Source organism: Ceratotherium simum, chromosome 32 (assembly GCF_057802395.1).
Source record: "Ceratotherium simum simum isolate JZ-2026a chromosome 32, ASM5780239v1, whole genome shotgun sequence".
In the NCBI taxonomy this organism is placed as follows: domain Eukaryota; kingdom Metazoa; phylum Chordata; class Mammalia; order Perissodactyla; family Rhinocerotidae; genus Ceratotherium; species Ceratotherium simum.
The window spans coordinates 13432063-13445277 of record NC_141931.1 but is presented as its reverse complement, the minus strand read 5'-3'; the positions used below and the strand labels follow the sequence as shown (position 1 = coordinate 13445277).

The 13215-nt window shown below is 38.4% G+C and overlaps 1 protein-coding gene across 14 annotated transcripts in view; it reads left to right on the top strand.

Moving 5' to 3' along the window:
* The window catches only part of MLLT10 (MLLT10 histone lysine methyltransferase DOT1L cofactor), a 271785-nt gene that overhangs the window by 207516 nt on the left and 51054 nt on the right, over nucleotides 1–13215 (top strand). Inside the window, exon 14 of one of the 14 annotated variants that reach the window (XM_014783629.2) lies at nucleotides 11836–11883. The exons of the other annotated variants lie outside the window; for them this stretch is intronic. Within the exon in view, the coding sequence (XP_014639115.1) occupies nucleotides 11836–11883 (48 nt within the window). The remainder of the gene's footprint in view (nucleotides 1–11835; nucleotides 11884–13215) is intronic. 14 annotated transcript variants of the gene reach the window in all.

Genomic DNA, 13215 nt, shown 5'->3' with positions numbered 1-13215 from the left:
TAGCTGCCCATAGATGTGAGGTTTTATTTTTGGGCTTTCAGTTCTGTTCCATTGATCTGTTTGTCTGTTTTTGTACCAGTACCATGCTGTTTTGATTATTATAGCTTTGTAGTATGTATTGAAGTCAGGGATTGTGAGGCTTCCAGCTTTGTTCTTTTTTCTCAGGATTGCGTTAGCTATTCGGGGTCTTTTGTTGCCCCATATAAGTTTTAGGATTCTTTGTTATGTTTCTGTGAAGAATGTCCTTGGGATTCTGATTGGGATTGCATTGAATCTGTAGATTACTTAAGGTAGTATGGACATTTTAACTATGTTTATTCTTCTAATCCAAGTGCACGGAATATTTTTAGATTTCTTTATGTCATCACTGATTTCGCTCAATAATGTCGTATAGTTTTCATTGTGTAGGTTTTTCACTTCCTTGGTTAAATTTATTCCTAGATATTGTATTCTTTTTGTTGCAATTGTAAATGGGATTGTCTTTTTGAATTCTCTTTTCCGTTAGTTTGTTGGTGGTATATAGAAATGCAACTGACTTTTGTAAGTTGATTTTGTACCCTGCAACTTTGCTGTAGTTGTTGATTATTTCTAATAGTTTTCCAGTGGATTCTTCAGGGTTTCCTATATGTAGAATCATGTCAACTGCAAACAGCAAGAGTTTCACTTCTTCATTGCTTATTCGTATTCCTTTTATTCCTTTTTCTTGTCTAACTGCTCTGGCCAGAACCTCCAGTACTCTGTTGAATAAGAGTGGTGAAAGTAGGCCCCCTTGTCTTCTTCCTGTTTTCAAAGGGATTGCTTTCAGATTTTCCCCTTTTAGTATGATGTTGGCTGTGGGTTTGTCATATATGGCCTTTATTATGTTAAGGTACTTTCCTTCTATACCCATTTTGTTGAGAGTTTTTATCATAAATGGATGTTGTATCTTGTCAAATGCCTTCTCTGCGTCTATTGAGATGATCATATGGTTTTTATTCCTTGTTTTGTTAATGTGGTGTATCACATCGATTGATTTGTGGATGTTGAACCATCCCATGTCCCTGGTGTAAATCCCACTTAATCATGGTGTATGATCTTTTTAATGTATTGCTGTATTTAGATTGCCAATATTTTGTTGAGGATTTTTGCGTCTATGTTCATCAGAGACATTGGTCTGTAGTTTTCCTTCTTAGTATTGTCTTTGCCTGGCTTTGGTATCAGGGTGATGTTGGCCTCGTAGAATGTGTTGGGAAGTGTTCCATCTTCCTCTATTTTTTGGAATAGTTTGAGAAGGATTGCTATTAAATCTTCTTTGAGTGTTTGGTAAAATTCTCCAGAGAAGCCAGCTGGTCCTGGACTTTTATTTTTTGGGCGGTTTTTGATTACTGTTTCAATCTCTTTACTTGTGATTGGTCTATTCAGGTTCTCTGTTTCTTCTTGATTCAGTTTTGGGAGGTCGTATGAGTCTAAGAATTGATCCATTTCTTCTAGATTGTCCACTATGTTGGCATATAGTTTTTCATAGTATTCTCATAATCTTTTGTATTTCTGTGGTATCTTTTGTAATTTCTCCTTGTTCACTTCTAATTTTATTTAATTGAGCCTTCTGTATTTTTTTTTTTGGTGAATCTGGCTAAGGATGTGTCAGTTTTCTTTTTTTTAAGATTTTGTTTATTTATTTTTTCCCTCCAAAGCCCCAGTAGATTGTTGTATGTCATAGCTGCACATCCTTCTAGTTGCTGTATGTGGGACGCGGCCTCAGCATGGCCGGAGAAGCGGTGCATCGGTGCGCGCCCGGGATCCGAACCTGGGCTGCCAGCAGCAGAGTGCGCGCACTTAACCGCTAAGCCACGGGGCTGGCCCTGTGTCAGTTTTCTTTATCTTCTCAAAGAACCAGCTCTTTGATTGATCCTTTCTACGTTTTTTTTTTTTTGTTTTTTTGTTTTTTTTGTGAGGAGGACCAGCCCTGAGCTAACATCCAATGCCAATCCTCCTCTTTTTGCTGAGGAAGACTGGCCCTGGGCTAACATCCATGCCCATCTTCCTCTACTTTATATGGGACGCCGCCACAGCATGGCTTAACAAGCGGTGCGTCGGTGCGCACCCGGGATCCGAACTGGCGAACCCCGGGCCGCCGCAGCGGAACGTGCGCACTTAACCGCTTGCGCCACCGGGCTGGCCCCTTTTCTACGTTTTTTAATTTCAGTTTCATTTATTTCTGCTCTAATTTGTATTATTTCCCTCCTTCTGCTGACTTTAGACTTTGTTTGTTCTTTTTCTATTTCTTTTAGGCGTAGTTTGAGGTTGCTTATTTGGGCTTTTTGTTGTTTGTTAAGGTGGGCCTGTATTACTATGAGTTTGCCTCTCAGGACCTCTTTTGCTGTATCCCATATGAGTTGGTGTGGTGTATTTTCATTTTCATTTGTCTCCAGATACGCTTTGATTTCTGCTTTAATTTCATCAATGATCCATTGGTTATTAGTAGCATGTTGGTGAGTCTCCACAGCTTTGTCACTTTCCCAGTTTTTTCCTTGTAGTTGATTTCTAACTTCATGGCATTGTGGTCTGAAAAGATGCTTGTTATGCTTTCAATCTTCTTAACTTTATATAAGCATGCCTTGTTTCCCAACATATGGTCTATTCTTGAGAATGTTCCACGCGCACTTGAGAAGAATGTGTAATCTGCCGTGTTTGGATGGAGTGCTCTGTATATGTCTATTAATTCCATCTCCTCTAGTTTTTCATTTAGGTCCATTATTTCCTTATTTATTTTCTGTCTGGATGTTCTGTCCATTGATGAGAGTGGGGTGTTAAGATCTTCTACTATTATTGTGTTGTTGTTAATATCTCCTTTTAGGTTTCTTAATAGTTGCTTTATGTACCTTGGTGCTCCTGTGTTGGGTGCATATATATTTAAAAGTGATATGTCTTCTTGGTGGAGTGTCCCTTTTATCACTACATATTGCCCCTCTTTGTCTCTCATTACCTGTTTTATCTTGAAGTCAACTTTGTATGATATAAGTATGGCAACACCTGCTTTCTTTTGTTTGCCATTAGCTTGGAGTATTGTCTTCCGTCCTTTCAGTCTGAGTCTGTGTTTGTCTTTAGAGCTGAGATGTGTTTCCTGGAGGCAGCATATTGTTGGGTCTTGTTTTTTAATGCATCCCACTACTCCGTGTCTTTTCTTTTTTTTTTTTTTTGTGAGGAAGATCGGCCCTGAGCGAACATCTGCCAATCCTCCTCTTTTTGCTGAAGAAGACTGGCCCTGGGCTAACATCTACGCCCATGTTCCTCCACTTTATATCGGATGCTGCCACAGCATGGCTTGCCAAGCGGTGTGTCGGTGCACGCCCGGGATCCGAACCGGTGAACCCGAGCCCGCCGCAGCAGAGTACGCACACTTAACCGCTCACGCCACCAAGCTGGCTCCTACTCCATGTCTTTTGATTGGGGAGTTCAGTCCATTTACATTTAGGGTAATTATTGGTATATGAAGACTTATTGTTGCTATTTTGTTGCAACTTTATTGCTCTTTTTCTGGTTCTTTTGCATTTCTTTTGTTTCTCATCCCGTGTGTTTTGGACTACCAGTTTGGTTTGGTAGTTCTGTATGAGCGTTCTCCTAGTTTTATCTGTCTTTACTGTGTGTGATTCTGTTCTGGTTATTTGGTTAGTGGTTGCCATGAGGTTTGTATAAAAAATCTCATAGATGTGATAGTCCATTTTTTGATAGCCTCTTTTTCCCTTAGACTAAGTTGATTCAATCCCTTTCCTCTTCCCCTTCTAAGTTATTGTTGTCACATCTTATTCCTTCTTGTGTTATCAGTTTGTGTTTAACATGATGAGGTAATGTTTATTTTTGGTGCTTACTTTCATATGACTTTTGGTTTTATAATTAAGTGTTTGCTAATCTATTCTGATAGAGAGCTGCCATATTTCTGGTTTTGTCAACCTATTTTCCTCCTTGTTCAAAATTTTGAATCCCCTTTCTCTTTTTATTCTCAGGCGTGAGGGCCTTCTTGAGCACTTCTTGTAGTGGGGGTCTTGTGGCAATGAACTCCCTTAGCTTTTGTTTATCTAGGGTAGTTATTAATCTGAAGGATATTTTCGCTGGAGAGAGTATTCTTGGCTGAAACTTTTTGTCCTTCAGAATTTTGAATAAATCGTTCCACTCTCTCCTAGCCTGTAAAGTTTCTGTCGAGAAATCGGCTGAAAGCCTGATAAGAAATCCTTTATGTGTTATTTTTTTTTTGTCAGCTTCCCTTAATATTTTTTCTGTGTCATTGGTTTTTCCCAGCTTTACTACTATATGCCTTGGAGAGGGTCTTTTCATGTTGATCTATTTAGGAGATCTGTTGATTTCATTCACTGGTATTTCCAGCTCATTGCCCAGGTTTGGGAAGTTCTCAGCTATTATTTATTTGAACAAGTTCTCTGCACCTTTTCCCATCTCTTCTCCCTCTGGAATACCTATAATTCTTATGTTGGATTTCCTAATTGAGTCATATATTTCTCAGAGAGTTTCTTCATTTCGTTTTAGTTTTAGCTCTCTTTCTCCTTCTGTCTGGAGCATTTGTGCATTGCTGTCCTCAATATTGCTAATTCTTTCCTCCATATTGTCAGCCCTGATGCTTAAGGCTTCCAGATTTGTCTTTATCTCTTCTATTGTGTTTTTCATCTCTAAGAATTCTGATTGGTTTTTCTTTATAGTTTCAATCTCTTTTGTGAAGAAGCTCCTGATTCCACTGAATTGTCTATCTGTGTTTTCTTGTGTTTCATTAAGCTTTTTTATGATGGCTATTTTGAATTCTCTGTCATTAAGGTCATGCATTTCTGTGCTTTCCAGGTTGACTTCTTGGCACTTGTCATTTTCCTTGTTGTCTGGAGATTTAATATATTTTTGCATAGTGCCTGTTGATGTTGGCTTCTTTTTCCTCACAGTGAAAATATATGGTTGCAATTTCCTCTTGCCGCCAGTGGGTGGGGGTCAAGGGCTGTGTGTTTTGGCCTGCCTTGATCCACAGGAGCTCTGGTCGGCCCCCAGCTGAGCGGAGGCTGCTGGGGGTGAAACGTGGGAACAGCTGGAGCTGGACTGTGGGAACAGCTGGGACTGGAGCGCAGCTAGGCCAAAGCAGCTGGGGCTCGGGTACAGGTGGGTTGAAGCAGCTGCAGCTGAAGGGCCGCTGGGCTGAAGATGCTGGAACTGGAATATGCCTGGGCCAAAGTTGCTGGCGCCAACTCAGCTGGATCTTGAGCATGGCCAAGCTGAAGCAACTGCAGGCGGGGTTGGGGGGGCAGTTGAGGCAAAGGATCTGGGGCCATTGCACGGTGGAGCCAGGGCAGCTGTGATGTGGTGGAGCCTGAGCCGCCGCTGCCTCTGGTGCAGGGGCACAGGCACGCCATGCTGCTTGTAGGGCCTGGGCCCCTGGGGGCTGCTGCCTCTTGGGGTGGGGTCGAGCTGAAGCACCACTGTGGTGAAGCGCTTGGTGGGTGGGCAGGCAGGCTGGGTGGGGGAGGGGCACTTACTTTCACCTCCCGTATCTCAGAAGGCTCTCACCTTGCTGTCGCTCTTTGCTCTCCTGGCAGGCTGGCTTGTGGAAAGTACCCTCACAACAGTTCCACTCCCTCTGTAGGGGGATTCCCCATGGGCTGTGAGGGGTCTTGGAGAGCGCAGGTTTTCCCTCAGAGAGCCACCCCTCCCCTCCTCTCTGAGGGCCGCGTGGTCTCAGTCTCAGGGTCACAGTCCTTGGGGAAGGAAGGTAGCTCCTCTTACCTCCTTCCACTTACTCTGGGGATTCCAGCACCTCAGTCTTCGGGTGTACTGCTGGCTGGGTACCTCAGGCGTCCCCTGTGTTGGGTGAATAGCTTCTGTTGGAATATGAATGTCCATTTTGTTGTGTCTTAGAGGGGGAGAGTTCCCTGGGGGAAGCTCACTCTGCCATGATGGTGACGTCACTCTCAAAACAATACAAATTTATTATCTTAACAGTTCTATGGGTTAGAAGTCTGACATGGACCTCACTGGATTAAAATCAAGGTGTTGGCAGGCTTTGTTCCTTTTTTAAGGCTCTAGGGGAGAATCTGTTTCTTTACTGTTTCCAGCTTGTAGAGGCTGCTTATTTTCCTTGTCTTCTGGCCCCCATCCTCCATCTTCAAAGCCAGCAATGTTGGCTGGAGTCCCTCTCATGCTTTCATCTGTCTGGTTTTCAATATCAATGTTTATGAGGACTCTGATGATTAGATTGGGCCCACCCAGACAATCCAGGATACTCTCTCCATCTCAAGGTCCTTAACTTAAACATGTTTGTTAGTCCCTTTTGCCATTTAAGATAACATAGTCACAGTTTGTGGACATTAAGGCATGGACATCTTTTGGGTTTGGGGGGCAGTGACATTATTCTGGCTACCACATCTGCTCACAGTTACTCGAACTGCTTTGCTTCTAAAAGGTATTACTTAAATCATTTCCAGGGTTAGGTTTTATTAGCATACACATTTATTGAATAATTTGGGCTCTGGCACCTTTTCTGTTAACTTTTCTCCCTTAAATTACTAGTGACTAGTTCTGGTTGCCAATTCTAGGAGACAATCAGGTTTTTATCTTATTTGATTTTGTTGCAGAGAAATTGTTGGCCACTCCATTTGGAAGCTTTTTGTATTCCACTACAATATTCTCCTCTTTCTTGTTTTTAAGTTATAAAATATTTCAGATTTATAGAAAAGTACAGAGACTAATACAGACATCATGAATTCATTATAGATTTAACACCTATTAATAATTTGCCATATTTTCATAGATCCTTTTCCAAATTTTATTGTGAAATATTTGATATATTAAAAGCAATATGTATAAGTTAGATAGCACTCACTAATAAAACAAACACTCAGGAACCTACCACCAATATACAAAATAGAGCATTACCAGCACTGTTGAAGCTAGTGCATGTTCTTTACTATTGCATTCCCCAAAGGTTAACTACTATTCTGAATTTTATGTTTATCATTCCTTTGCTTTAATTGTTTTGCATGCAGGTATGTATAAAACTACACTCCCTTATCTCCTTTTCGTACTTCTGTCTTTTCCAGAGTAAATGGTTCTTGTTCCGGTTCTCCAGTATCTCATTATCTCTTTTCCCTCCAGATTTTTTAATGAGATAAAATGCACATATTTACCATTTTAACCTTTTAAAAGTGTACAGTTCAGAGGTAACCTAATATATTCACAATGTTCTGCAGCTGTCACCATTATCTAGTTCCAGGACATTTTCATCAACCCAGAAAGAAATCACATACATCCCAATCCTGGCAATCACTATTCTACTTTCTGTCTCTATGGATTTGCCTATTTTTGACATTTCATATAGAGGGAATCATACAATATGTGGCCTTTTGTTTCTTTTACTTAGCATGATGTTTTCCATGTTTAAGCCTAAAGTTTATCCATGTTGTAGCATGTACCAGTCCTTCACTCCTTTTTAATGGCTCAATAATATTCATTGAATGGATATACCACATTTTGTTTAGCCATTCATCAGTTGATATACATTTGGGTTGTTTCCACTTCTTGGCTAGTATGAATGATGCTGCTGTGAACATTGATATACAAGTTTTTGTGTGAACGTAGGTTATTTGTCTTGAGTGTATACTTAGGAGTAGAATTGCTGGGTCATATGGTAACTCTATGTTCAGCTTTTTGAAGAACTGCCAAACTGTTTTCCATAACAGCTGTACTATTTTACATTCCCATTAGCAATATATGTGGGTTCCAACTTCTCCACATCCTCAGCAAGACTTATTTTCTCTTTTTTTAATCATAGCCATTCAGGCGGATGTGAAGTGGTAACTCGTTGTGGTTTTGATTTGCATATTTCTAATGACTAATGATATTAGCATCTTTTCATGTTCTTATTTGCCATTTGCATATCTTCTTTGAAGAAATATCTATGTCTTCTTGAGTTAATGTTTGTACTTTCTAAGAATTTGTCCATTTTATCTGCATTTCTTAATTTGTTGGTATACAGTTGTTCATTGTATTCGTTTTATAACCTATTTTATTTTGGTAAAGTGGGTAGTAATATCCCCTTTCATTCCTGATGTTAATAATTTGAGTCTTCTCTCCTTTTTTCTTTATCGGTCTAGCTGTAGATTTGTCAATTTTGTTCGTCATTTTTTTCTTCTGAGGAAGATTGGCCCTGCACTAACATCTGTTGCCAATGTTCCTCTTTTTCTTTTTTCTTTCCAAAGCCCCAGTACATAGTCATGTATCATACTTCTAGGGTTGTAGCTCTTCTATTTGGGATGCTGCCTCAGCATGTCCCAACGAGCAATGAGTAGGTCCGCGCCCAGGATCTGAACTGGGGAACCCTGGGCCACCAAAGCGGAACATGCGAACCTAACCACTACACCACTGGGCTGGCCCCGCAATTTTGTTCATCTTTTAAACCAGCTATTCATTTTCTTTATAGTTTTCCTATTCTTTATTGTATTTCTACTCTGTTTATTATTTCCTTCCTTCTGCTTGCTTTGAGTTTAGTTTGCTTTTTTTTTCCCCTAGTTTCTTAAGGTGGAAGGTTAGATTATTGATTTTAGATCTTTTTTTTTTTGAAAGTAGGCTTTTACAGCTATAAATTTCTTTCTGAGAGTATGTCAGCATCTTTTCTAATTTCTTTGAGTACTCCTTAATTGTTTTATTCCCAGTATCCTCTTCTCTACTTTTTTACTTCTCATTCTATGCATATTCCGTTGGACAATACCTTATACATGCCTACAGCTTCAGCTATCATCTGTACTCATTAGATTCCCAAAACGGTCCCTCCAATGTAGAATTTTCCTTTGAGTTCCAGACTTACTTCCAACAACCTAATAAACCTCAGTTCTTCTTATGTATTCCCACTCTAAACCTGCTTCATCTCTTGTGTTCCTTATCACTGTATGGTTCTTAGCCACCTAAACCAGTTAGGTTAGGGATAGAATTGTTCTCTTTCTTTCTTTCTTTTTTTTCTTTTTTTAATATTTCTGGGTTCTTGTACAGGTATTCTACTACTTTTTTCAGTCTATCTCTACTGCTCCTCCAGACAATTGTTTTTGTTTCTGTGATCTATATCTTAGTCATACTTGTCTCACATTTGGGCAACTTTTAAAAAAAAACTCTTCCAATTGACAGTTGAGAGTTAAAGACTGGATTATTTTCATTATTTACTCTATAGCATCTGATGCCTCTCAAAATGTTTTATTATATAGAACTTTATAAAATTAAAATTTATTATTTTGCTGAGACTTATACTGAAAAACTAATGAAAGTGTAAGGACCAAGGAAATATTGTATATTAATAGTCATAGATGTTGAGTTAAGCATACGTCTCAATTTGGTGTTTTTCAGAGAGGCTTTTAGGACTTAATGGTAGTTGTTCTTTTGGATGTGTGTAAAATATTCCATAAACTTTGAAATTGGTGTTTTCCAATAAGGAAATAAGAATATCATCAATATAAAGAAAAATACTTTTAGGAAAACACTTGACCAATCTGAAAAAAAAAAAATTAGGCCCAGTGGGATGAATTTTATGTGACCCGGGAAGTTTCGGAAACTTTAAGAGTTGAAGAAATAACATTAAAATTATTGTCCAAACAAAGGAAAAGGGAAAAAGAACAAGTAGGAGAAAGATAAAATGTGAAAATCTTTTAGTAAATTTTGGAAACTTTTAAGGCAATTTGGAAAGGCAAAATAATCATTTAAATATTTTAAACAACAGTATAAGGGGTGTAAACTTTAAATAGTTGCCCATGAAATATGAAGTGCATTGCATTTCATAACATTTGGTTTTATAGTGTTGCCTTGGAACTAGCCATCTTGAGTAAGAGAATTTAGATTTCATGATAAACTGTAAGTGTAACTTCTCTGTTTCATTTAGTAGGTATGTTTAAAATGCTTATAATAATGATGAAACAAGTAATATGCATATAGGGATTACAGTTTAGTTTCATAGTCTATTTGAAAACTAACATATCATCAGCCCGGTTTTCGTAGTCCTATTTCAGGTATGATTTTGTTCTAGTGCTCCCCAGGTTGTTTAATAATTTATTTACAAGTTTTTCTTCCTCACTAGACTATAAACTCATTTAGGGTAGTGTTTGGGTTTTATTCCTCTTTATGTCATCAGTATTTAACTGATCATATAATAGACTCTCCATAAATGTTGAATGAATAAATTGTTGTCAGTTGCTATGCAGTCCTTGAATAGGTTTCATGTATTCTTGGTAATATGTTCATTTTCTTCGGGAATCAAACTTGGCGTTAAGCAGTCTTGTTTCTGTCAGAGTAGTAACTTGATTCTTTGCTGCAGTAATGAAGTTGCTGCATTTGTTTGTCTTGGCAATTCTCACTTTTAATATAGTTTTGAAATAGTAGATTAAAATAGTTAAAGAGCTTAGGTCTATTTTCACAGCAGTATATTGCTAATTGATTTCTGTGCCCCACTTACTATGCTTTTAAATTCCCTTTAATTATGGTGCTTATAGTTTGTCATGACCACGCTCATTAAACAAATCTCATTTGATGGAGGAGGCAAAGTAATGTCAACCAATTATTCATAGATATCTGCTATGGGATTGAGAATAAGTATGAATGCCAGTTGATTTTAGGGGTGAAAATGCTCCCTCAAGAATGGGATCCTACTCCAGTTTGTCAGAGTACTTTCTTAGGAAACTAGATCTTTGTTCTTCATGTGTCCCCATTTCATTTTAGGGAAGCGTTCAGAAGGTAACAATCTAAGAAGAGAAATAAGTAATTCTTGGGTATAACAGTCTCACAGTCTATCTATTAAACATTTGAGATTCACTACATGTAAAGAGAGATTACTGATGGGGGATTAGTTGACACTGTGAACAGCAATCTAGATTATTCTAGATCTAATTTCTTCTTTTTTTGGGGGGGGGTGGCAGGACAAAGGTTAGCCCTGAGCCAATATCCATTGCCAATCCTCCTCTTTTTGCTGAAGAAGATCGGCCCTGGGCTGACGTCCTTGCCCATCTTCCTCTACTTTGTATGCGGGATGCCTGCCACAGCATGGCTTGATAAGCTGTGCATCGGTCCGCGCCCGGGATCCGAACGTGCGAACCCGTGGCTGCCAAAGCAGAGCGCAAGAACTTAACTGCTACACCACTGGGCCAGCCCCTATCTAATTTCTTTTTAATCACAATAGATTTCTTTTTGCTTCTTTCTTGATTAGTTGATGTGTTCTTTATTTTTATACAATAAATTGTTACATCCCAAGATACAATAAATGCTACTGTTTGTTCCAGTGTTTTGTTCCTCTGTAAGAAGGAATTTGGCTAATAGTATACAGCCTTGCCAAGTAGTACAAGACACATAACTATAGATAAGCAGTCAGAGTTTTTCCATTTCAAAGCATCTAAGCTACTTTGTCTCTTGGATCACTGTAAGTTCCTGGAAGATAGGCTTCAAAGACTCTTAAGTGAAAGCACAGAAGATTAGCGTTTAGATGGTGAATCATCCACTGGAGAGAAGTAATTTTGAGGATGCATGTTAACGACTATAAAGCAAAATGAGTTTATGAGTATCTCATTGAAACTGCAAGAGAGACAGAACCTGAAAAGTTCCAGTTGAGTGAAAGTATTAGTGTAAATGGAAATGAATTTATAAAAATTACTTTTAAATTAATTAAATGGTTATGTCATTGATAATTCCTTTATTTAGAGTGCTGCCTTTTTTATTTTAGTGAAAACAGATAAATTTATACTGACTTTTAAAATTTCTGTAGTTTTTTTTCAACTTTAACCCTACTGATCCCCTCCCATCCCCAATGTCTGAAGTTCCTCAACTCGTGTGTCTGTTCTTTAGACAGAGATGACAGTTCTACACTAACAAAGCAGGAACTTAAATTCATAGGTATGTATGTACTGAACTCAAGCATGGTTCCATAGATAATCGTGTTAAATTAATCCTAATGTCCTTGGAAACTTTCCCATATAAAACAGTATTAGAGATCTGTAGTCACAAAAATGATAACTGAAAGGAATTGTCCCTAATTTTGGGTGGTTGGTGAGATGAACTATGTTATCATCATCTTGTTGTTGTACTTGTTTGGATTTGTCATATTGCTTAAGATATGGTAGCATTATGTGTCAGAGTCTAGATGCCTAGGTCTTTGATTTTTAGACCACTTTATATATTTGTGACCCTTCTCTCTTGCTGAGGGAAAGAAGAATCTGAGATCATATTCTATGATTTATAATAATTCTCTAATTCTGTAATGTACCCCTCAAACCTACAAGATTGAGACCCTCTGGGTCAGTTGAGAGTGAGCATGTGTATCCGGCATCGACTACTCTTAACCAACTAATGTATGCATCTACTCCACCCCTTTTCCTCCTCTAAAAACTTCAGTTTCACGTATTAATAAAACTAATCTTGCAGGCTGTGAGTATTTGCAATATGGAACTTTCCTTCTCAAGAGTGTCTTAGCTTTTTTTCATCTGCAAGTATATATTAACATCTTTCTATATCTAAGATCCTGGTTAGTTGCTTTGGGGAAATATGTGTATATACTACAAATGGATCTTGCCTCTAGGGAACATAAAATGTAAAAGGAAGAGAAATATGTATATAAATAACAATTTCTAGATACATAGTTATAACTTCTTTAGTGATCTATAGTACAATAAGAGTTCAAGGTCAGGGAAAATTACTTTCAACTGAGAAATGAGATGTCTAGAGAATGTAACATTTTACCCAATGCTTAAAGAGTGTGTAGAATTTAGCTATTTGGAGGTAAGGGTCAGGACTAGACTCCCAATCCCAGGAATGCAAATAGCATAAGCAGTGGCACATAAATGAGAATGCACAGGCTGTGTCCAGTGATGGTGATATTGATATTTGATGTGAAATATATGAAAAATAACAGCCTTAGCTATGAGGCCAAGGAGTGAAAGTAGTTGGTGTTTGAGTTGGGAAAAAAAATAAAACCTGTTCTTTAAGAAGGTTCATCTGGCTGTAGCGTATAAGAAGACTGAAAGGAGCTAATGCTGGGACAGAGAAACCCATTCGATTTTTGTGATAATCTAGCCAAATGTATTGAGGGCCTACATGAGGATAATGGAAGTCAGACTGATGGGACATAAATTACCCAAGAAGAACTGGTAGTAATTGTCAATGAATTGAATGGCAGTAGTTGAGGGAGGTTGGATATTCATTTACCAATGAGATATTTAGGTAGAGATG